Source organism: Carassius gibelio, chromosome A3 (genome assembly GCF_023724105.1).
Source record: "Carassius gibelio isolate Cgi1373 ecotype wild population from Czech Republic chromosome A3, carGib1.2-hapl.c, whole genome shotgun sequence".
NCBI lineage: Eukaryota > Metazoa > Chordata > Actinopteri > Cypriniformes > Cyprinidae > Carassius > Carassius gibelio.
This window is the reverse complement of record NC_068373.1, coordinates 32,700,239-32,727,381: the sequence shown is the minus strand read 5'-3', so window position 1 is coordinate 32,727,381 and position 27,143 is coordinate 32,700,239. Positions and strand designations below refer to the sequence as shown.

At 38.2% G+C, this 27,143-nt stretch overlaps 1 protein-coding gene across 7 annotated transcripts in view; it reads right to left on the bottom strand.

The window, feature by feature from the left end:
• Positions 1–15,913: 15,913 nt before the first annotated feature.
• LOC127956263 (uncharacterized) overlaps positions 15,914–27,143 on the bottom strand; it is a 142,401-nt gene continuing 131,171 nt past the window's right edge. For 3 of the 7 annotated variants that reach the window (XM_052554127.1, XM_052554121.1, XM_052554105.1), the window contains exons 3-8: positions 24,395–24,694; positions 23,126–23,215; positions 22,928–22,956; positions 21,937–22,044; positions 16,474–16,542; positions 15,914–16,320 (exon numbers count right to left, since the gene is read on the bottom strand). In XM_052554127.1, coding sequence (XP_052410087.1) covers positions 16,201–16,320; positions 16,474–16,542; positions 21,937–22,044; positions 22,928–22,956; positions 23,126–23,215; positions 24,395–24,694 — 716 coding nt within the window. In that variant the 3' untranslated portion in view covers positions 15,914–16,200. The remainder of the gene's footprint in view (positions 16,321–16,473; positions 16,543–21,936; positions 22,045–22,927; positions 22,957–23,125; positions 23,216–24,394; positions 24,695–27,143) is intronic. The other 4 variants (XM_052554099.1, XM_052554141.1, XM_052554113.1 and 1 more) reach the window with 2 other exon arrangements.

Below are 27,143 nucleotides of genomic sequence, written 5' to 3'. Positions count from 1 at the left end.
ATATAGTTGCAAGAGTTTTAGTTTATCCAATGAGATATGGATTACATATGTGTTGAGTATGAGCCAAAACAGCAAGTTAGCTGAGGTAAGCATATAGTCAGCTATTCCTGGACATATACGGAATAATACTAGCACTGAACTCTTCAACATTCAGTAAAGGACAAACTAAACCCAGTAACCCATTCTTCACTGATTCAACTCTATATATCATCTGTGCATGCTCGTATACATTGAGATAAAGAGACAGAAAACTAAAGAATAGAGAGAGAGAACACAGACGGGAGGAGGGAGAAAAACAAGGGGAATAAAGGGAGGGCAGGAGTAAGAGAGAAGATCTAATCACTCTCAGTCAAACAATAACAGGAAACATCTGAGGAAGGAAGAGAATAAGAAGAGAGGAGGGACTGCAAACTCACAGAAGCCTTGTAGCTTTTCCTTGACCTCAGTCTGAACAATATGTTTGTCTAATTCACTCCCATGTTCATAGCATATGTATGGTGTATCTGCTGCTACAAGTTCTAGTTTCCTCCACATAATTCTCTATCAAAACATTATATATTAGACTGCAAAAAAAATTATACGCTTTGCATTGCATTGTTCACATCTTTGGTTTCTAAAAGTACCTCTTTATCCCCAACCGGATATGATTAATATATGAGACCTTAACCAGGACAGTCAGATTCAGGCCAGTGTAATATCTAACTCCTAATGTCACCTGGATGTCTGCTGGGTTCAGGACTTACTAAAGCTCTCAGCTGTTTGATGTCAGGTGGACTTCTAAAGATGGTCCAATCTTTCAACTCATCTCATTTGTGCTGCGATTTTAATTTTAGCGCAAGTTTTCAATAATTCTAGTGTACAAATTAACTTTTAAAGTCTATATCAATGCTATATACCTACAGGATGCAGTAACTCGAGTCTACTAGAACAACAACATTATCAGTAATGTCAATCAAATACACAAAAAATAATTCTTCTGATCAATCTAAACACCATCACAATCTCTTCATTCTGTGCTGTATCAGAGAGAGGTCAGGATCAGGATGATTTAATCAGTCTGTTTCTCCTGCTAAGAGTTGTTCCTCCATCTTTCCTTGACTCCAGCGTGCTCTTTATCAGTAAAGACACCAGGTGAGTTTGCTGATTCTCCTCGCTGGTCCCCCTGAGGGACTCTGTCAGGGTTGGAGAAACACCTGCTGTGAACTCAGGATGTTCCTCCTTTCAAAGACATTGAGGAACACCGAAGCCATGCTTCTCTCGCTGTCACTCGAACAGTCCAGATTAGTGGAGTAAACCATCCTCGATATCAGAAGAACTACCTATACCTGCGATAGGAGATCTTAACATGCTTTTGTTAGAGACAGCACCCAGTCGATCCTTATCATATTTACCTGTGAGGAAAAAATTTACGTGGACTGAGGGCTGTTCATTTTCCCAATAACAGCAGTAAAGTGAGACTGGAACCCATATCATTCCAATTTCAAACATTATTTATTTATTTTATTTTATTTTCCATCTGACTTCTCTCCTCTTGCCCCTGTGTACCACGTTGAAGTGGTATACCCTAAATTTCAATCCAGCTCTACTATTTCTTTGTTGTTTCAAGGTATCTCTCTATCACCAAATCATTTCTTAAACAGGAGCTTTTTATTCAGACTATAACCTACTGATATCAGTAGTTCTGTGAAACACTCAGCCCACATGTAACATGTTAACATGCACAATGTATTTCAAACATATGACACAGAATCAGTTTGATGAAGTCCGTCATGACATCCTGAAAGGGCAAAGTAAAAGGTTCAGTGTGGGGTGGACAGGGCAAGCCGTCTTGCTCTATCTTCCCATGTTTTACCCTGCGCAGGTGTGGCACTTTTCTTTTTCTGCCACAAAACATCCCAGGCCAGGATAATTAGCCAAATAAATCCACATAATCCAGTTGGTGTGCCCTGTTAGAAAGTTTTTGAACAGCTGTTCATAATAGTCTGTCTGCCTTGTTGCACCATCACTCACACACACACACACACACGCACGCACGCACGCACGCACGCACGCACGCACACACACACACACACACACACACACACACACACACACACACACACACACCTCTGGCCAGAGCATCATCTCTCTGTGTCACTGCCTCCACAGACAGTGAACTGAATAGGGAATGTTTCTATTGCTGTGGAATACAACCCAGTCTTTCTCGAATAAAACAATTTTGGTAACTACAGAAGCTACTCAACGTATGCACTGTGTCATTCCCCTTGAAACAGTGTCTAAACATTGGACTAAAACAGTTGGACGATGTCCATCACAATGGGGTTTAATTAGGGCCCGAGCACCGAGGTGCGAGGACCCTCTTGTATCTGCTTTGTTTTTTATTATTATTAGGGCCCGAGCACCGATGGTGTGAGGACCCTCTTGGAATTGCTCCGTTTATTATTATTATTATTAGGGCCCGAGCACCGATGGTGTGAGGACCCTCTTGGAATTGCTCCGTTTATTATTATTATTATTATTATTATTATTATTATTATTATTATTATTATTATTATTATTCTCCAAAATGAATCGCATTTTTGAGGGCCTAAACATGCTCGAAAAGTCATGAAACTTTGCACACACCTCAGAACTGGCGAAAATTTACGTCTGATATGGGTTTCAGAAGTGGGTGTGGCAAAATGGCTCAACAGCGCCACCTATACACGTTCAACGGTGTGCGCCTCGAGCTACGTTTCATGTACATGTATGAAAATCGGTATACACATGTAACTCTCCAATACCTACAAAAAAGTCTCTTGGAGCAAAATCCGAAACCCAACAGGAAGTCGGTTATTACTAATATTATGAGCAAATTTTGTGTCATTTTTGTCATTTCCATGCGTTGTATTTTAACAAACTCCTCCTAGAGATTCATTCAGATCAACACCAAATTTGGTATGCCTAATCTGAAGGCCTTTGCGATGTTAAATTGCGAAGCTTTTGAGTTTTCGTTAATGGGCGTGTCCGTGGCGGCCTGGCGAATTTCGATGATTCGCCATGAAACAGGAAGTTGCTATAACTCAGACATACAATGACCAATCTGCCCCAAACTTCACATGTTTGATGAGACTCCTGACCTGAACAGATTGACATGCCCATATTCAGTTATAGTCATAGCGCCACCTATTGGCAACAGGAAGTGACATATTTTACACTGCGATGAACTACTCCTAGAAATTTTATGACATCAATGTATTTTTTGTGGTCAGTCTAATCTAAAGCCCTGTGCGATGTTAAGTTGTGAAGATCTTGAGTTTTCGTTAAAAGGCGTGTCCATGGCGCCGTCACGAAGTTCGATGTCTCGCCATGGGAATAAAAGATGTTATAACTCAGGCATAAAATGTCCGATCTTCCCCAAACTTCACATGTGTGATAAGAGTCCTGGCCTGAACACATCTGAAGGCCAAAATTCCATCAGGTGTGGCAAAATGGCTCGATAGCGCCACCTATACACTTTCAACAGAGTGCGCCTCGAGCTATGTTTCACGTACATGTACAAAAATCGGTATACACATGTAACACACCAATACCTAAAAAAAAGTCTCTTGGTACGAAATCCGAATCCCAACAGGAAGTCGGTTATTTAGAATTTTCTCTGCAATATTGGCATTGTTTTTGCCATTTTCAGGGGTTGTACTTTAACTAACTCCTCCTAGAGATTTATTCAGATCAACACCAAACCTGGTCAGTGTAATCTTAAGCCCTTTGCGATGTTAAATTGCGAAGATCTTTAGATTTCGTTAAAGGGCGTGTCCATGGTGGCCTGACAAATTTCGATGTTTCGCCATGAAAAAGGAAGTTGCTGTAACTCAGACATACAATGTCCAATCTGCCCCAAACTTCACATGTTAGATAAAACTTCTGCCCTTAACAGATCTACATGCCCACATTCAGTTATAGTCATAGCGCCACCTATTGGCAACAGGAAGTGACATGTTTTACGCTGCAACAAACTACTCCTATAATTTTTTTGAGATTAACATATATTTTGTGGTCAGTCTAATCTAAAGGCCTGTGCAATGTTAACTTTTGGAGATCTTGAGTTTTTGTTAAAGGCCGTTTCCATGGCGCCATGACAAAATTTGATGTCTTGCCACAGCAAGAGAAGTTGTTGTAACTCAAGCATAAAATGTTCAATCTTCCCCAAACTTCACATGTTCGATAAGAGTCCTGGCCTGAACACATCTGAAGGCCAATATTCCATTATAATGATAGCGCCACCTGCTGGCAACGGTAAGATTGGCACATATATGGGATATACTTTGATATATTCCACTTATATTTAGGACATTAAATGCATATTTCTCAACGTTCACCTTTTTACTAAAGCAACACGATGGCGGTGAGCCCGGGTGCGAGGGCCCGTTCATCGCTGCTTGCAGCTTTAATTATTATTATTATTATTATTATTATTATTCTTCTTCTCCAAAATGAATCGCATTTTTGAGGGCCTAAACCTGCTCGAAAAGTCATGAAACTTTGCACACACCTCAGAACTGGCGAAAATTTACGTCTGATATGGGTTTCAGAAGTAGGTGTGGCAAAATGGCTCAACAGCGCCACCTATACACGTTCAACGGTGTGCGCCTCGAGCTACGTTTCATGTACATGTATGAAAATCGGTATACACATGTAACTCTCCAATACCTACAAAAAAGTATCTTGGAGCAAAATCCGAAACCCAACAGGAAGTCGGTTATTACTAATATTATGAGCAAATTTTGTGTCATTTTTGTCATTTCCATGCGTTGTATTTTAACGAACTCCTCCTAGAGATTCATTCAGATCAACACCAAATTTGGTATGCCTAATCTGAAGGCCTTTGCGATGTTAAATTGCGAAGCTTTTGAGTTTTCATTAATGGGCGTGTCCGTGGTGGCCTGACGAATTTCGATGATTCGCCATGAAACAGGAAGTTGCTATAACTCAGACATACAATGACCAATCTGCCCCAAACTTCACATGTTTGATGAGACTCCTGACCTGAACAGATTGACATGCCCATATTCAGTTATAGTCATAGCGCCACCTATTGGCAACAGGAAGTGACATATTTTACACTGCGATGAACTACTCCTAGAAATTTTATGACATCAATGTATTTTTTGTGGTCAGTCTAATCTAAAGGCCTGTGCGATGTTAAGTTGTGAAGATCTTGAGTTTTTGTTAAAAGGCGTGTCCATGGCGCTGTCACGAAGTTCGATGTCTCGCCATGGAAATAAAAGATGTTATAACTCAGGCATAAAATGTCCGATCTTCCCCAAACTTCACATGTGTGATAAGAGTCCTGGCCTGAACACATCTGAAGGCCAAAATTCCATCAGGTGTGGCAAAATGGCTCGATAGCACCACCTATACACTTTCAACAGAGTGCGCCTCGAGCTATGTTTCACGTACATGTACAAAAATCGGTATACACATGTAACACACCAATACCTACAAAAAAGTCTCTTGGTACGAAATCCGAATCTCAACAGGAAGTCGGTTATTTAGAATTTTCTCTGCAAAACTGGCGTTGTTTTTGCCATTTTCAGGGGTTGTACTTTAACGAACTCCTCCTAGAGATTTATTCAGATCAACACCAAACCTGGTCAGTGTAATCTTAAGCCCTTTGCGATGTTAAATTGCGAAGATCTTTAGATTTCGTTAAAGGGCGTGTCCATGGTGGCCTGACAAATTTCGATGTTTCGCCATGAAAAAGGAAGTTGCTGTAACTCAGACATACAATGTCCAATCTGCCCCAAACTTCACATGTTAGATAAAACTTCTGCCCTTAACAGATCTACATGCCCACATTCAGTTATAGTCATAGCGCCACCTATTGGCAACAGGAAGTGACATGTTTTACGCTGCGACAAACTACTCCTATTATTTTTTTGAGATTAACATATATTTTGTGGTCAGTCTAATCTAAAGGCCTGTGCAATGTTAACTTTTGGAGATCTTGAGTTTTTGTTAAAGGGCGTTTCCATGGCGCCATGACAAAATTTGATATCTTGCCACAGCAAGAGAAGTTGTTGTAACTCAAGTATAAAATGTTCAGTCTTCCCCAAACTTCACATGTTCAATAAGAGTCCCGGCCTGAACACATCTGAAGGCCAATATTCCATTATAATGATAGCGCCACCTGCTGGCAACGGTAAGATTGGCACATATATGGGATATACTTTGATATATTCCACTTATATTTAGGACATTAAATGCATATTTCTCAACGTTCACCTTTTTACTAAAGCCACACGATGGCGGTGAGCCCGGGTGCGAGGGCCCGTTCATCGCTGCTTGCAGCTTTAATTATTCTTCTTCTTCTTCTTCTCCCGAATGAATCGCATTTTTGAGGGCTTTAACATGCTCAAAAAGTCATGAAACTTTGCACACTCGTCAAACCTGGTGAAAATTTTCGTCTGATATAGGATTCAGAAGAGGGTGTGGCAAAATGGCTCGACAGCGCCACCTATACCAAGAAAATCAACAGCCTTCCAGCTATGTTTCACGTACATGCACGGAAATTGGCACACATATGTAACACACCAATACCTACAAAAAAGACTCTTGGAGCGAAATTCTAAACCCAACAGGAAGTCGGTTATTTTTAATATTATGAGCATATTTTGTGTAATTTTGGTCATTTCCATGTGTTGTATTTTAACGAACTCCTCCTAGACAGTTCTTCAAATCAACACCAAATTTGGTATGCCTAATCTAAAGGCCTTTGCGATGTTAAATTGCGAAGATCCTGACTTTTCGTTGAAGGGCGTGTCCGTGGCGGCCTGGCGAATTTCGATGATTCGCCATGAAAAATGAAGTTGCTATAACTCACACATACAATGACCAATCTGCCCCAAACTTCACATGTTTGATGAGACTCCGAACCTGAACAGATTGACATGCCCATATTCAGTTATAGTCATAGCGCCACCTATTGGCAACAGGAAGTGACATATTTTACGCTGCGACGAACTACTCCTAGAAATTTTATGACATCAATGTCTTTTTTGTGGTCAGTCTAATCTAAAGGCCTGTGCGATGTTCAGTTGTGAAGATCTTGAGTTTTCGTTAAAAGGCTTGTTCATGGCGCCGCGACGAAGTTCGATGTCTCGCCATGCGAATAAAAGATGTTATAACTCAGGCATAAGATGTCCGATCTTCCCCAAACTTCACATGTGTGATAAGAGTCCTGGCCTGAACAGATCTTCAGGCCAATATTCCACCAGGTGTGGCAGAATGGCTCGATAGCGCCACCTATACACATTCAACGGAGTGCGCCTCGAGCTATGTTTCACGTACATGTACAAAAATTGGTACACACATGTAACACTCCAATACCTACAAAAAAAGTCTCTTGGTACGAAATCCGGATCCCAACAGGAAGTCGGTTATTTTGAATTTTCCCTTCAAAATTGCTGTTGTTTTTGCCATTTTCAGGGGTTGTACTTTAACGAACTCCTCCTAGAGATTTATTCAGATCAACACCAAACTTGGTCAGTGTAATCTAAAGCCCTTTGCGATAATAAATTGCGAAGGACTTGAGGTTTCGTTAAAGGGCGGGTCCATGGCGGCCTGACAAATTTCGATGTTTCGCCATGAAAAAGGAAGTTGCTGTAACTCAGACATACAATGTCCAATCTGCCCCAAACTTCACATGTTGGATAAGACTCTTGACCTGAACAGATCTACATGCCAATATTCAGTTATAGTCATAGCGCCACCTATTGGCAACAGGAAGTTACATATTTTACACTGCGACAAACTACTCCTAGAAATTTTATGACATCAATGTCTTTTTTGTGGTCAGTCTAATCTAAAGACATGTGTGATGTTAAGTTGTGAAGATCTTGAGTTTTTGTTAAAAGGTGTGTCCATGGCGCCGTGATGAAGTTTGATGTCTCGCCATGGGAATAAAAGATGTTATAACTCAGGCATAAAATGTCCGATCTTGCCCAAACTTCACTTGTGTGATAAGGGTCCTAGCCTAAACAGATCTGAAGGCCAATATTCCATCGAGTGTGGCAAAATGGCTCGATAGCGCCACCTTTACACTTTCAACGGAGTGCGTATACACATTAAACGGAGTGGGCCTCGAGCTATGTTTCACGTACATGTACAACAATCGGTACACACATGTAACACACCAATATCTACGAAAAAGTCTCTTGATACGAAATCCGAATCCCAACAGGAAGTCAGTTATTTAGAATTTTCCCTTCAAAATTGGTGTTGTTTTTGCCATTTTCAGGGGTTGTACTTTAACGAACTCCTCCTAAATTTATTCAGATCAACACCAAACTTGGTCAGTGTAATCTAAAGCCCTTTGCGATAATAAATTGCGAAGGACTTGAGGTTTCGTTAAAGGGCGTGTCCATGGCGGCCTGACAAATTTCGATGTTTCGCCATTAAATAGGATGTTGTTGTAACTCAGGCATACAATGTCCAATCCTCCCCAAACCTCACATGTTCGATAAAAGTCCTGCCCTGAACACATCTGAAGGCCAATATTGCACTATAATGATAGCGCCACCTGCTGGCAACAGGAAGATTGGCACATATATGGAATAAACATTGATATATTCTACTTATATTTATGAGTTTAAACGCATATTTCTCACCGTTCACCTATTAACTAAAGCCACTCGCTGCCGGTGAGCCCGGGTGCGAGGGCCCGTTCATCGCTGCTTGCAGCTTTAATTTCTCATTGCTTTCATAACCCCCTAATTTTTTCACTATTTTTTTCAGATTAATCTTTTTAAACCTAGGCATGCCATTATTGAAAGAACCTTTCAGAATAATTTTAATTTCTGAGATGTAAATGATCTGTGTACTTTAGATTTGTCTCTTTTTTTCTATTGCTCATGAGCTGCTCTGAAAGATTGGAGATCTCCACCAAATCTTGGATCCATGGCCAAAAACACTTACATCACTTACACAGTCTCTGGGTTTGACAGCATGTGTGTTGGACACGTTTGGAGTTTTAAAACTTAAATCCAGTCGTATTTTGATCTTGGACACTTTCTGTCCCTCTACTCCCCTATTTATTTATTTGTATTTTTAAAGGAATCCTGGTCCATCGATGTTTATCAGCTTTACCAGAAGCTCTGTGTTTACATCAGAGTCTAAACTCTCTCTATATTTGACAGTAAATCCTCTCTATGCTAAATCCAGTCAGTTTTAGCTGATTGAGAAATCAAGCGAACAGTTCACTTCTTTCATAGGGTTGTACTGGTGCTACTAGAGGAAAACAGTTTGTTGTTAGTTGAACAGATTACAAAGAACTGCTATAAGATCATTAAATTCATAAAATCATTAAAAACAAATCAAAACCTGAGGCAGTCTCTGTAGTTAGTTCCTGGGTAAATTTAAATTCTTTAAATTGTAAAAGAAAATCTTAATTATGATTTCAGGAGGTCTTAAATTTAGGGACAGAAAGAGCAGAAATGTGATCTGGCTGAATGTGAAATTAAACTTCAAAGTGCTAATGTTATGATTTCATAAAATAAACATTGAGCACTGCAGTTCAAAGTCCAGCTGCTTTGGAAACCGTTATATTTCTACCAAACACTCCACCTGCTGCAGAAGGAAAGTTACAATACAACTGAGTCCAGACCTGTGTGAAAATTGACACGTTTTTACCCTGCACACACGCAGAGCTTTAAATGTGAGCTGGTGGATTGATAAGAAAACAATGCATTATAAAAATCTAAACATAGGGGTGTGCGATGTGTATGGTTTGCGATAATAATGTTATCAAAGTTTAATGATTTGATATTATGAGAATATCGCAAAAATAAGCAAACACAAAACACACCTACAGAATGCATGCATACGTCAAGTGATGAAGCGCTTGCACATTTACATTGTACACTTACACATAAATTGTACAGTTTAATATGGTACTATAGACATTGCCCTACGCCACTCATATGGTATTCATTTTATTTGTGCAGGTCTTGAAAAAGGCCTTAAAAAGGTTTGAGGTTAAAAAATCCTGCAGGAACCATGTTTAAACAATATTATTTTTTGCTTTAGTTTCTTGTTTTCATGCATCTACTACTGTGTGCAAGAGAAATACTTTCATGGAAGAAGACATGATCTCAGAAAGAGAGGTAGGGTGTCATACTGTGGTACAATGAAAATCTTAGCAGTAATGATTGAATTCTCGTTTTCAGTCTGTCATCTTCAGTCTTCAGTCATGCACTTCAGTCAAGAGCTCAGAGAGAGTCTATGTGCTATATTTGGACTCAACATTTCTCCGATAGCATTTCATCAGCACCATCCTTTCTTTGAGGAGCTCTACGTTCGGTCTAAGCTTCTCTGTTTCTTCTTTCATCACACACAGATGTTCACTGATGCTTTGTTCATTTTCTCCAGCATCAACCTGTTGGGGGAGCTAAACTATTAAAAGTGGACTCTGCCAATAAAATGTAAAACATATGTATAACACTTATAGTCAAGGGCAGCCCTGCTAGAAAGAGTCCAGACTTCTAATTATTCTCAGGCAAATAACAAATATTAATCATCAAAACGTCTTACATGACAATCAATAATCTTAAATATGGAAATCTGGCTTGTCCGTGTCTGTTGTATGTGTCCTAACTTTAACAAGAGCTCTTTTCATCCGACTGGACTATGTTCTGATGATCTTATACTCAAACTAATGTCCTTTAGATATTTCAGTTCTTCCAGCATGAAGCATCTGTAACAACATTAGAGGAATAATTTAATCAAAAGCATTATTCCAGACCCATATAACTCACTTTTGATGAACACAAAACACATTCTTTAAAAAAGCACACATAAAAACTTGTTAAAAGAATCTTAAGTAAGTAATGTGTCATATCTTATCAGGTGACAAAATCACTTTTTTTAACGCACTCAATATAGAAAGTTTGAGTCTGCTGTAAAGAGTTATTTCTTTTCTTTTTTTTTTGTCTGTGTGTTGTTGTCTCTGTGTACTGGACTGTCACTAAAACAAATTCCTTGTATGCGTAAGCATACTTGGCAATAAAGCTGATTCTGATTCTGATTCTGATTCAAATGAATATTCAAAAACAGCACTTCAATCCAGGAAATGGACACATCACAATAACCTCATTTCCAAGCTTCATGATATGATATGATACTTGGTCACGAGACATGCAAGTTTACAATGGTTTGATTTGGCAATATGATGTTACAAAAAAGCATTGTAATGATGTCTAACACTTACTTTAGGACTCTTGTAGACAACTGACCTTTCGGTAAGCCCCGCCCCCTTAGTTACTGTGTCCACTGCTGTGTGTGTGTGTGTGTGTTCACTGCTGTGTGTGTGTGTGTGTGTGTTCACTGCTGTGTTTCTGTGTGTGTGTGTGTGTGTTCACTGCTGTGTTTCTGTGTGTGTGTTCACAGTGTGTGTGTGTGTGTTCACTGCTGTGTTTCTATGTGTGTGTGTGTGTGTTCACTGCTGTGTTTCTGTGTGTGTGTTCACAGTGTGTGTGTGTGTGTGTGTGTGTGTGTTCGCTGCTGTGTGTGCACTTGGATGGGTTAAATGCAGAGCACTAATTCTGAGTATGGGTAACTATACTTGGCACATGTCAAGACTTTCACTTTCACACGATGTGAGAACAGTCTATTTAGGTTTGTAACAGCATTGACTCTAACTTTAACGTTAGCTGTTTCTAGCTTGCTGGAGCACAAGATGACATTAATGTTCTGCTTGAGCAGATGAAAACTGCAACTTAAGAAGAGAAAATGTACATTTTTGTCTTCATTGGGATTGGGGTTGAATGCTTAGTGACTTTTTTGCTCTGTTTTGTTTGGGTTTAGGAAATGTAATAAAATAAATGATATTGCCCATCCTCTCAGGATATCTGGAATGAGTGTTAGAAGCACCACAGACACATCATTTTTCCATTTTCATATCATAAACACCATCACACCGATGAAAGATTCGGATCTCCCAGTGTTTCTGTGCTGAACCTGCAGATATCAGAGCGCTCCCTGTGCAACTGATACTCAACTGCCATTGGCTCATCTGAGATCGAGGGGAGGGGCTTAACGATAGGTCAGTTTGCCTGCTCACATTGTGAATCAAATCAAATGTCAAAGTTTAGGACACACATCACATAAAAGTCTTTTTAAAACACTATGATGTTATAAATACATATTGTGAATGAGGAAAATCACTTATGTTTGGTGTTTTCCAAAAAGTAACTCTTTTCAGTGTCACGAGTCAAAGAAAAGTATGTCTATCAGAAAAGTTTAGGACTACATAGCACCAAAATATAGTTATCAAATAATATAACATAATAAAATACATATGTAAATGAGACTAAACACTTCCAGTGTTCTCTCTGTTAAAGCCTCTGTGTCTGCACCACGAGTCAAAGGAACTGTTGTCTGAGAGAAAGAGTTCAGCCTGTCTAAACATGCACAGAATATTAATATCACTATAAATCAATATAAATACATACTGTAGATGAGATGAAACACTTACTTTCAGTGTTCCTGTGAAAAAGCAACCTCCTCATCAGCTCCACACGGCACACATAAATATTGTTATAAAACAATGTGATGTTAGAAAATTAATACTGTGTGAATAACATATATCACTTAATCTCTGTATTTTCTGTCCTTGTGTGAATATATATATATACACAGTACAGACCAAAAGTTTGGACACACCTTCTCATACAAAGAGTTTTCTTTATTTTCATGACTCTGTAAATTGTAGAGTCACACTGAAGGCATCAAGGGCTATTTGAGCAAGAAGGAGAGTGATGGGGTGCTGCTCCAGATGACCTGTCCTCCACAGTCACCGGACCTGAACCCAATCCAGATGGTTTAGGGGTGAGCTGGACCACAGACAGAAGGCAAAAGGGCCAACAAGAGCTAAGCATCTCTCGGGGAACTCCTTCAAGACTGTTGAAGACCATTTCAGGAGACTACCTCATGAAGCTCATCAAGAGAATGCCAAGAGTGTGCAAAGCAGTAATCAAAGCAAAAGAAGAACCTACAATATGACATATTTTCAGTTGTTTCACACTTTTTTGTTATGTATATAATTCCATATATAATTCCACATGTGTTAATTCATAGTTTTGATGCCTTCAGTGTGAATCTACAATTTTCATAGTCATGAAAATAAAGAAAACTCTTTGAATGAGAAGGTGTGTCCAAACTTTTGGTCTGTACTGTATATATATATATATATATATATATATATATATATATATATATATATATATATATATATAAAAGTGAAGTGACACTCAGCCAAGTAAGGTGACCCATACTCAGAATTTGTGCTCTGCATTTAACCCATCCGAAGTGCACACACACAGAGCAGTGAACACACACCCGGAGCAGTGAACACACACACACACACACACACACACACACACTGTGAACACACACCCGGAGCAGTGTTCATCATTTATGCTGCGGCGCCCGGGGAGCAGTTGGGGGTTCGATGCCTTGCTCAAGGGCACCTAAGTCGTGGTATTGAAGGTGGAGAGAGAACTGTACATGCACTCCCCCCACCCACAATTCCGTCCGGCCCGAGACTAGAACTCACAACCCTTCAATTGGGAGTCCGACTCTCTAACCATTAGGTCACGACTTCCCTTATTCACACACATATATTCACACAAGGACAGAAAATACAGAGATTAAGTGATATATGTATATGCGTATTTATTAAAATCTGATGTACAACTACAACTAGTAAATTAAGTTTAATTTACTGCAATTACAACATTTGGAGTATAATGAAGTGAGGTGTGGGTAACCCGTGCTTGTAATGTTTGTTCTGCATTAATCCAATCCAAGTGCAAACACAGTTAAAAACATAATGGCTGGGTTAACAGCTTCTTTATGTACAGCATGGTGCTATATAGCACCTTAACCTCCCCAAAGAACTGCTGAAGAACCTTTTTTAAGTGTTCGTCTTTAGGCCAACCCTCACACACAGAAGACTGAGAAACAGAAGAGAAACAGGAACTGAAGATGACCGCTGGTGAGGGAAGTATCTTTAACAAACCGGACAGAGAACAGGGCTGCGTTCAGCCCCAACAAAAACAGTGTGATGACGCAAGAGTTGAAACTACGGCAGCTGAGAGGATTCTCTGTGCTGTGTTTGAAGAATTGTCCGAGCCTGATGACATCGGTATACCGTAAATACGTGTTTAATACTGCAAAATACACTCTATGTTACAGCTCTGTAATATTTACATTATATAACATTATATAATCAGAGGAGCATAGAAAGGTTTATGAAAGTGTCACTCCACTATACAATAGGAAAATATATAAATATGTATAGTATTTTTATGTTACATTAATCAGTATTTAGCACACCTTCCTGTGATAATGATAAATGATATGGACCAGAAGACATTGCATTTATTAAATGATATTTAGACAGACTTAAAGAAGTTCCAGATCTGTACTTGTGCTCTTATTATTTCAGTCATTTTGCCTTTAATGTACATGAATATGTGCAAACATTATACTTGCTCTTGTGAGCTGTCTCTTTAATACCGCTGGTTTATTCACATGTTGCTGCTGATTGGTCAGACATGTTTGACACCAAACAAGAGAAAACATCTCAAACCCCGTTACACACCGTTACCAGGAAACATGTCAATCAAACCAGAAACTGTAGCACACCGGTTTGAGCTTCAACTTGCCCCTGATGTGAGGTGTGTGTGTGTTTCAGGAGCAGTCCATATGATGAAAATGTGATTTCACAGCTGACTGTTTTAAGATCAAATCACAGTATGATGCTGGCTTTGCCTAAATACTTTTGCTCAGAGATCAGGCCCTGCCAGCTGTTATTACAGAATCACAGGTTTGAACATTTGAACTAAAATTTATTTTATACTTTTAAGATATACTGAGGAGCACCACATTAATGCAGGGGTTAAAACAGAGATCCACGTGAAGAATCAAAGCTCATCACAAGCAGCTTTCCACAAGCTGAAGGACATACTGATATCCAGAAGATGTACTTCACACAAAACACCATAAGGGTAACACACACGACTCTTAAATAATGCAATAAACATTCATTAAACAACAGTATATATAACATAAACAATTAATGTAGATTAATGATTACAAAAACTAAGAAACACAATTATACAATGTTTTTTAATCATAAAAACTCTAAAATTAAAAGCATTTTACTGTAAAACAACGTTAAATTTATTTGACAGATTTCCCCTGTATGTAGTACAGAAACTTACTGTTATTAACACACACACACACACACACATATATATATATATATATATAGACAGACAGATAGATAGATAGATAGATAGATAGATAGATAGATAGATAGATAGATAGATAGATAGATAGATAGATAGATAGATAGATAGATAGATAGATAGATCTTACAGTGAAGACCTAATTAATTTGCACAAAGTATTTCATATTATCGTAGTTTTTTTTATCATATTGCTTGTAATTAGTTTCTTGTTCTTATTTCATGACTGACTGTTTATTTATCTCCAGTGAGGTTTTTTTTTTATTTTTTTATTTTTTATTTTCTTGTATTAGTTTGAAAATAGGATAATGGAAATTCTATGGTATCAAAGATTCTAATATCATAAAAAACATTATTAAAAGAAAAAATAACAACATTGTGATATATATTGTTATCGCGATATAAAATCAATCACATTGTGATACAAGATTTTGGTCATATCACCAACTCCTAGTAAAAGGGCTGTTAAAATCACTCTGGACCCCTCACATCCAGCACACTCCCTCTTTGAACTGTTGCCATCTGGTCGACGCTACAGAGCACTGAGCAACAGAACGACCAGACACAGGACCAGTTTCTTCCCTCAGGCAATCCATCTAATGAACACTTGATAATGACTGTGGAACACACAATACTAGTATACACTATTTATTTAACAAACATACTTATTTACATTTTAAATTTGCACATATACCTGTACATACATAATTGTCTATATTATATATTATATATTTTGTTTTTGCTATTTAGTACATTGTCTATTTTGTATGTTTGTATATTATTATTATTATTATCTGTGTCCTGTCTTGTCACTGTCATCCTGTCATGTTGCACTGTGGAGCTTCTGTCACTAAAACAAATTATTTGTATGTGTAAACATACCTGGCAATAAAAGCTCATTCTGATTCTGATTATTTTCCTGATTTGTGATGGTTCTTGTTTACAGAAGCGTAAAGTTGACTGCAGTCTTCCTGATCTCCAGCTTTTGCTCCTCCGATGGAAGCGTAAGTCACTTTATCATCACAGCAAACCTGAATCAACATCACAGAGACTGTTTCAACCCACAGTTATTACAGCATGAGGTTTGAGCTCAGTTCACTACACATTTATATCAGAATAACAGAGACAAGGGTCACACTGAGAGAAGGAGGACATCCATGAGAGGACAAGAAGTGTTTGCTCACCTTGTTCTTTTTGGCTCTGTTTTTACTGACCGCAGTAACTTCAGTATAAGTCACATCATCTGTCTGCTCCTAAACATCAGTGAAAATACAGTAAATCAAGCTGTTAAAGGCCCATCCATCACCACTGTGTGAAGCAGACTCATTATTTAACACAGCTGCTGCAAACGGTTAGGAGAAACAGAGTCAAGTTAATCTCACCTACAGGTTTAGTGAACATCTATTAAAAATAACTCTTAAATATTCACAGACATAACTCTCAAATATACACAGATGCGATGTTATGATGACCGATCCTGCTGTAACGTGATCAGAGTAACTCTCAAATATTCACAGACATGATGTTATGACTGATCCTGCTGTAACGCGACCATAGTAACTCTCAAATATTCACAGACGCGATGTTATGATGACCGATCCTGCTGTAACGCGACCAGAGTAACTCTCAAATATTCACAGACGTGAGGTTACGATGACCGATACTACTGTAACGTGACCAGAGTAACTCTCCAATATTCACAGATGCGATGTTATGATGACCGATCCTGCTGTAACGTGATCAGAGTAACTCTCAAATATTCACAGACATGATGTTATTATGACCGATCCTGCTGTAACGCGACCAGAGTAATTCTCAAATATTCACAGACGTGAGGTTACGATGACTGATCCTGCTGTAACGCGACCAGAGTAACTCTCAAATATTCACAGACGTGATGTTACGATGACCGATCCTGCTGTAACGCGACCAGAGTAACTCTCAAATATTCACAGACGTGAGGTTACGATGACTGATCCTTCTGTAACGCAACCAGGATAACTCTCAATCATTCGCAGATATAGCTCTCAAATATTCACAGACGTGATGTTATGATGACCGATCCTACTGTAATGCGACCAGAGTAACTCTCAAATATTCACCGACGCGATGTTATGATGACCGATCCTACTGTAACGGGACCAGAGTAACTCTCAAATATTTGCAGACGTGATGTTACGATGACCGATCCTACTGTAACGGGACCAGAGTAACTCTCAAATATTAACAGATGTAATGTTATGATGAACGATCCTACTGTAACGCAACCAGAGTAACTCTCAAATATTCGCAGACGTGATGTTACGATGACCGATCCTACTGTAACGCGACCAGAGTAACTCTCAAATATTCACCGACGCGATGTTATGATGACGATCCTACTGTAACGCCACCAGAGTAACTCTCAAATATTCACAGACGCGATGTTACGATGACCGATCCTACTGTAACGCGACCAGAGTAACTCTCAAATATTCGCAGACGTGATGTTACGATGACCGATCCTACTGTAACGGGACCAGAGTAACTCTCAAATATTAACAGATGTAATGTTATGATGAACGATCCTACTGTAACGCAACCAGAGTAACTCTCAAATATTCGCAGACGTGATGTTATGATGACCGATACTTCTGTAACGCGACCAGAGTAACTCTCAAATATTCACCGACGCGATGTTATGATGACGATCCTACTGTAACGCGACCAGAGTAACTCTCAAATATTCACAGACATGATGTTATTATGACCGATCCTGCTGTAACGCGACCAGAGTAATTCTCAAATATTCACAGACGTGAGGTTACGATGACTGATCCTGCTGTAACGCGACCAGAGTAACTCTCAAATATTCACAGACGTGATGTTACGATGACCGATCCTGCTGTAACGCGACCAGAGTAACTTTCAAATATTCACAGACGTGAGGTTACGATGACTGATCCTTCTGTAACGCAACCAGGATAACTCTCAATCATTCGCAGATATAGCTCTCAAATATTCACAGATGTGATGTTATGATGACCGATCCTACTGTAATGCGACCAGAGTAACTCTCAAATATTCACCGACGCGATGTTATGATGACCGATCCTACTGTAACGGGACCAGAGTAACTCTCAAATATTCGCAGACGTGATGTTACGATGACCGATCCTACTGTAACGGGACCAGAGTAACTCTCAAATATTAACAGATGTAATGTTATGATGAACGATCCTACTGTAACGCAACCAGAGTAACTCTCAAATATTCGCAGACGTGATGTTACGATGACCGATCCTACTGTAACGCGACCAGAGTAACTCTCAAATATTCACCGACGCGATGTTATGATGACGATCCTACTGTAACGCGACCAGAGTAACTCTCAAATATTCACAGACGCGATGTTACGATGACCGATCCTACTGTAACGCGACCAGAGTAACTCTCAAATATTCGCAGACGTGATGTTACGATGACCGATCCTACTGTAACGGGACCAGAGTAACTCTCAAATATTAACAGATGTAATGTTATGATGAACGATCCTACTGTAACGCAACCAGAGTAACTCTCAAATATTCGCAGACGTGATGTTATGATGACCGATACTTCTGTAACGCGACCAGAGTAACTCTCAAATTTTCACAGACGCGATGTTACGATGACCGATCCTACTGTAACGCGACCAGAGTAACTCTCAAATATTCACAGACGTGATGTTATGATGACCGATACTTCTGTAACGCGACCAGAGTAACTCTCAAATATTCACCGACGCGATGTTATGATGACCAATCCTACTGTAACACGACCAGAGTAACTCTCAAATATTCACAGACGCGATGTTACGATGACCGATCCTACTGTAACGCGACCAGAGTAACTCTCAAATATTCACAGACGCGATGTTACGATGACCGATCCTACTGTAACGCGACCAGAGTAACTCTCAAATATTCACAGACGTGATGTTATGATGACCGATACTTCTGTAACACGACCAGAGTAACTCTCAAATATTCACAGACGCGATGTTACAATGACCGATCCTACTGTAACGCGACCAGAGTAACTCTCAAATATTCACAGACACGATGTTATGATGACCGATACTTCTGTAACGCGACCAGAGTAACTCTCAAATATTCATTGACGCGATGTTATGATGACATATCCTACTGTAAAACGACCAGAATTACTCAAATATTCACAGACACGATGTTATGATGACCGATGCTTCTGTAACGCGACCAGAGTAACGCTCAAATACTAACAGACGTGATGTTATTATGACAGCATTGAACTACTGGTTTTGTCTGGTCAGAGGAGAACTGGCCCCCCAACTGAGCCTGGTTTCTCCCAAGGTTTTTTCTCCATTCTGTCACCGATGGAGTTTTGGTTCCTTGCCGCTGTCGCCTCTGGCTTGCTTAGTTGGGATCACTTCATCTACAGTGATATCGTTGACTTGATTGCTAATAAATGCACAGACAATATTTAACTGAACAGAGATGACATCACTGAATTCAATGATGAACTGCCTTTAACTGTCATTTTGCATTATTGAGACACTGTTTTCCTAATGAATGTTGTTCAGTTGCTTTGACGCAATGTATTTTGTTTAAAGGGCTATATAAATAAAGGTGACCTGACTTGACTTGACAGCAGAGTTGTGGACTTGAGTCACATGACTCAAGACTTTATTTAGACAGTGCAGTCCTTATGACTTTAACTATATCACTATTTTTCACTCCTCTCCATTACTGCATGAAATTTGAATAATTTGTGATCAATATTTGTTAAAGGAATAGCCTATGTAACAACTTAAAATAATATCCATTCACTGATGGTTTCTTATTGTTATTAAGGATTTGTAGCTGATACAATATATCTAGGGGTGTAACGATTCACTCGTTTTCTCGATGCATCGATTACAAACCCTGTCGATTCATATGCATCAATCTTAAAACATGATTTTTGAATCGTGAATCGCAGATCTTGGACAGTAATCGATTCAACATGCTAAGAATCGAATGAATCGCGATTTCAATAGCACAAATTAATGGAGACCTTGAAGAGTGTTCGTGAATCGTGCCTCTTATGTCCTTCACGCGCTCCACGGTTTACCGCCTGACCCGGTCACAGGATTGTGCTCGCGCTCCGTTCGTCTCTGACGCAGCTGACGTGTAATCTATAGGACTTGTGGCCAGTAATGCTAACATGAAGTAGTTTTACTTTTCTGTAGTTTGTCAATGGCTCTCTGCATCTTACCGACAGAGTTACCGGAGCCATCATCAGCTGTATTTATTGCATGGACGGAGCAGAAATGTAAGTGTCTAAATCATACGCACAGATCCATTGAATGATAAATGTTTTTAAACAATGCGGATGAACCGAATATACGATGGAAACTGTTAAAATTAACCACAGCATTAACAACGACCTTGAAATAAGAGCACGAGGTTTATCTGATAATAAGATGCATGAAAGTAGTGTTTCATTAGCAAACAGACATCTGGCCCATTTTCTCTCAGAATCATTCGCTGATGGAGAGGAAAAGTAAAATAGAGATGAAGACGTTTTCACATTGAAAGAGAAGTGATCTCGCTCTCATAGACGTGCCAGGCTATATCTGCAGCTAAACTGAATAAAATCAGAATGAACTGATGAAACTAAAAAAACCCACAAACAATTTATGAATGATGCAGTGCTAATTGACATGTATTACAGTACAGAAACTATAAAGTATATTTTCTAACTTATTCTGAGCAGAAAATTTTAATAATTGCTAATTAAATGTAGCCTAGTATATAAAACAATCATAAAATTGCCATTAGGAAAAGAATATTGATTACAAATGATTCATTATTGTCCAGCAGTGTATTTGATTTATTACAGCTGATTAAAAGTAATTAAAAAAGAAGATAATTCCTTGTAAAAAAAAAAATAAATAATAATAATAATAATAATAATAATAATTATTATTATTATATAGGCTACATACATAAAATGATTGTATTTGACATTTCTGTCACTTCTGAAATTACGCCCCTGGTGTGACAAAATGTTAGCTTATACATAATACTCTTTAAGCTCTTTTTTAAAAACTTGGCTTACATACATTTTTACATATGCCATGTGGCATCATTAAACTAGCATTGAACAATGGACAAAAGTTTTTTTTTTTTTTTTCTAACCTATGGTTCTCTAACCATAAATGCTACTGTAATTTGCCCCCTGACTAAGCATTTAAAGAATTTAGTAGAAGCATTTAAATAATCCCGTGAATGCACTTAAAGAATGCAGAATCTAATCGTTATAATCGAATCTAATCGAATATAATTGTGAATCGAATTGAATTGAATCGTTCGAAATTTGCAAAAATCGTTCTTGAATCGAATCGAAAACCTATGAATCGTAATCGAATCGAATCGCTAAATTATTTAAAAATGAAAGAGTGAACATGAAATACACACAAACAATGATTAATTCCTAAACGAACCACAACAAATTATTATATATTTATTATTATTATACTTAATTATACTTATTATAGACTATTAATGACATTAAATTTACTGTAGTAATTAATACAGAGACACTAATTTGCAAAAAGAACTAATGACTTGTTTAGGACTTGTAGCATAAAGATGAGGACTTACATCTCGACATGGACTTGTCCGTCTTGACTCGGGACTTGAATGCAAAGACTCAAGATTTACTTGTGGCTCGCAAAACAATGAGTTGCTCCCAGCTCTGGATGATGGTTCCTATCGTAAAATAACAGGAAAATTACCAGAGTAACTGTCAAATATACACAGATATGAAAATATACACTAATCATTGAAGATTAATCATATTGTTCAGCAGGAGTAGGATGAATGGAAATGTTGATTGTATCACTGGTTCCAATCTATTTATTTATATCGCTGAGCTTTAGAGCAGAAACAGTAGAAATATTCTTGTCATGATCAAATGTGAGTAATAATAGTATGATATTTCAGAGTCAGACCTCTGTGGAGCTCATGAACACTAACAGCTCATGATCAACCTACAAAACCAACATGTCCTCCAACCAATACGCTCGTATAGGTCATTTTCCAAATCCCTGAAATACGACCCATCAGAGCGTACACTACAATTGCGTTTTCATTTTAATATTTTCTACTCTTTAATTTGCAGACTCTCTGATTTGAGTTTCGTGTAGCTCAGTTGGTAGATTATTGCATAATACCTTGATTTTTAATCATGCTATCATTGGTTCGATCCCAGAGAACGGACATGCACGTAAAATGTACATGCTCAGTAAATCATAATTTAGCATGATTTCTGTGAGGGTTAGCTTTAGGGGTGGGGTTTTGTGTGTTCATTCGAACGAATAAGCCACCTAGTAAAATATGTACAAATTACTGTGAGATCGGTGTAAAAAGTCCACACATTGAATTTAAATAAACGTGCATTTTGATTGGTAATAACGTTATATTTTCACATATTTACATTTCATGACGACAGACGCAACACGATACTGTCATTATTTTTATGCCCGCTAGAGGGCGCTTAACTTTCAAACTTAAATATAGGTCGTAATAAGGTGCTTGCACAAATGTCCTATATGGTCGTTTTTTGTTGGAGGACAGGCTCAATAAAACTCACCACAGAGTCATCCGTCGCTCTTCTGACAGCTGAAATATAATGAGATGGGAACAGTTACGAACACTCAATACAGTCTCTAATGCAGATGACAAGTGATTTCTGAAAGTTCAGAAGACTCTAGTACTACAGAATACACACATTAGTTTAACTCTGTTTAATACTGAGTCAGATGTTCTGGACTGAACTCTAGAAACTCACCGGATCTTTTTTTACGAATCATCATCCAAAGAATCAGAGCAAGAAGGAGAAGAATGAATGAAGTGCCGACAACAATCATAGTCACATTCACTGAGAAAGAGAGACGATACAGAGAGACACAATCAGCATTACTGTGTTTAACCAAATATAGACACACAACTGCTACAAATAAAATGATAAATTATTAATTTAACACAAGCATAATTATCCTTAAAGGGATCCCCGGGTATGAAGACATGTATAGCTTAATATAACATAATGTGCCTTATTGAAATATGTAATAGAAAACCTGTGAAAGATGTAAGTTATTTTCAAAAATCGACATAGTTTTATACTATGGGGGGCTCAATTATTTTATGTGCACAGTACATTCTCGGTTGATGACATCAAATGTTTGCACTAAGTGAGCTCCTGGAGTCTTTTACTGCGACACAACTCAGAAAACACAACTGAAGACAATAAAACACTGATACGATACCACATTGTGTGGCTTTGGGTTGTAATTTTCAGTCGGAGGGCAACAAGAGAAGCAATATAAGACTTCACTGATTTATAAGACTTCACTTATCTATAGCGATAAGAAGAAGAGAAAAGAATGGAATGATGCATTTTACAAAAGTATTATGTTTTATGCAAATACATTGTGGACTATTTCCAAAAGGAATTCCAAATTGTATTTTCAATTAAATTTTCCATATGTGGACGCATTAATTGTGATATAATCCAAACACAATTGGAAATCTTTCATTACGATTTGTGTTTTCACTTTAGCGAGCATACAGTGACTGCCAAATTTCAAATGGAAAAGCAAAGTTCATTTGCAACTGTATGGTATTTAAAGGTATTTAAATAGCAGTATTAATTACCATGTCTGCTTTTTCACTCTCTATGTCGTGTATGTAACCTGCCACAACTCAAATGACTCTGATGAATTTCCGATGCCTTACACGGATACCTGTCAATCAGAGTCAGGGGCGGGACTAATCCAGGGGCTTGTGTGTATTGGGAGTCAATGTCCCACACTGACGATTGTGCCAGAAGTACACACATTTTTCTGTCAAGTCTCAATTCCTTCATTATTTCCAGCAGCAGGTTCTGGACTGTTAAACTTGACTGCAGTTCATTAGTTTGCAGCAGTGCTTTGAGTTTCTTCTGTCAGACTGAAAGAAGCTTTTGTTCCTCGGTTTGTTCTGCTTCAGTGACACTAACAGTCCTTAATGATACTGACATTATGAGACTCTAAAACTGATTGATGAGATGTTTTCTCACCTGAACTCTTGACAGTGTATGTGACTGAGGTCTTGACTTGATCTCTGTGAGTAACATTACATGTCCACTCTCTGTTGTGATCTTCATTCAGGAGTGTTTTATTCAGAGAGATGATACAGTGACCTGATGAGGATGATATCTGATATCTGGAGTCTGATTTAACACCAGCCTGATTCACCCAGAACAGATCAATTCTCTCAGAACGGATCCAATCATCACAAGAGACTCGAGGATATGAATACAGCCGACAGAAGAGAGTCACAGAGAGACCTGCACTGATCTCAGTGTGTGAGGATGAGACTGAAACACAGAGTAACACACACATCACACACTCTTCAATCATCAGGAGACATTAAATCAAGAATTTACCCTTTTTAAATTGAGCACATAATCATAAATTACCATGAAGAACATGCAGATAAACACCAGCATCAGGTCCTTGTTGTCTGTTATTCACATATTGCCTGCAGCTGTAAGATCCATAATCTTCTGTTGAGATGTTCCTGATGTTCAGAGAGCAGTCAGACCCCAGACTCAGTCTCTCATGACTCTCTGTGTCTTTCTTCTTTTTCCCTAAACCAATCAGTTCAACTGTTGCTGAATGTCTGAATCTGTTATAGTTCCATGTAGTTGAGTTACAGTCCTGAAGAACATTATTACAGGGCAGACGGACATCTTCACCAGAACTGATGAACACATGAGTGTCATTCACTCCACTGACACCTGAAACACAAGAACATCTCATCATTATGTTATTTATTAATAAATGAATGTTATTGAAAATAAGTCATGTTGTGCCCCCAACCAACAACACCCCCCCCCCCCAAAAAAAAAATCAGTGACATCATTTATGAACTTAAAAAGTTAAAACCTTGGATTAAAAAAAAAAAAAAACATTTGGTACTTTTGATCAGGAATGAAAGTTGATTATCAGATTTATGCAAAAAACAAAAAAAAATTGAATGTATCTGATCCATTTTTACAGCAGTTTAATTGAGTGGATGTTTTAATCCCGAACATAACAAAAGGGTAGTGAATTTAAACAATGCACAAGGGTTAAACCATACCAGCATAAAAAAACTGAAGATATAACATCATTTTTTCTGAACAGCACACACTCCAGATTAAACTATTGTTCTTTTTCAGAGAGCTGTTTGAATCTCAAACACTATGTTAGGAATAATCCAAGGGAAACTTTATTGTCCCACAAGGTTATTCATTCATTACGTGCCGTTATAACAACATATTCTTCAAAAACAAACAACAGTGTATAAATGGAACAATAAAGACAAAAAGAAATAATACTACAAAAATGAAAATTACAATCCAAATACAAAATTAAAAAAAAAAAAAAAAAATACAATCCAACATTTGACATTGAAAATATATAATATTAACAGGTAACTAAAACTATGATAGCTTACGATGTGCTTGATCATAATACAATCTGATCGCTGTGGGGACAAATTATTTATTATACCTTTCTGTTCTAATTCTCTGTTGTAAAACTCTACCAGTTGACCTATTCTCATGAATTTATGATATAGAGGGTGAGCAGGGTCATTAAGGATTTGGTCAGTCTTTTTTGAAATAAGCTCATTGTACAACTGAGCCGCCGACACCTGGTCAATTCCAATGATCCTGCTGGCCATCTTAATCATGCGCTGCAGTGTCCTTTGGTCCTTAACATGCATGTTACCAAACACACAGATGAGGCCAAAGGACAGAACACTCTGAAGTAGACTTTTATAAAACATTACAAGAATGTGTTTTTCTAATCTAAAATCATATAATTTCCTAAGGAAGTACATCCGCTGTTGCATTTTCTTAGTTTTGTTCAGTGTACATTCATTAAAAGTTAATTTAGAATCAATTTCAAATCCCAAATATTTATACATTGAGACCCTCTCCACTAATTCACCATTAATATTAGAGGTGGGAATTATCATTTTGATTTTACTAAAATTTATGACCATCTCTTTTGTTTTCACATGGATATAACACCACAGAGTGAAACCCTGAAATTCCCTCTGAAAACCACTCACAGAAGAAATGTCCGACTTTAAAAAAACAACCAATGCTGTGTCGTCAGCATATTTAAAATAAGTGTGAGCTGAAGAGGAAGCTTGACAATTATTGGTATATAATGTGTATAGGATAGGTGACAGAACACCCTTGAGGTGCCCGTGTTTATCATTTTTGAGGATGATATACATGAATTAAATCTGACTTTCTGACTACGATCTGTCAAGAAGTCATTGATCTATAAAATCATTTGGGGATTTACTCCCATGCAGTAGTTTTCTCACCAACAAGTGGGGTTGGATCATATTAAAAGCACTACTGAAATCATTGAACACAATCTTGACCAGGCTCTGAGCATGTTCAAGGTGCTCATGAGTGCTGTTAATCAAAGATAGCAGTGCATCCTCAACACCTCTCTCTGCAAATTGATTCGGGTCTAAAAAGGGTGAAACCTCCTGGAGAAGTTGTTTTAAAATTATTTTTTCAAAACATTTCATAACTGCAGAGGTAAGGGCAACAGGGTGCAGATCATTAAATTCCTTAGGTCTATAGTTTTTAGGCACAGGCACTATTAAAGATTGGGAATAACGCCTGTATCTAATGACAGCTGAAACAACCTATGGAAAGGTTGTGCCAACTGATCAGCACACACCTTTAATGTCCTGCAGCTGATACCATCAGGTCCACAAGCTTTACGAGGATTTACACGTCTGAAGTAGAATTT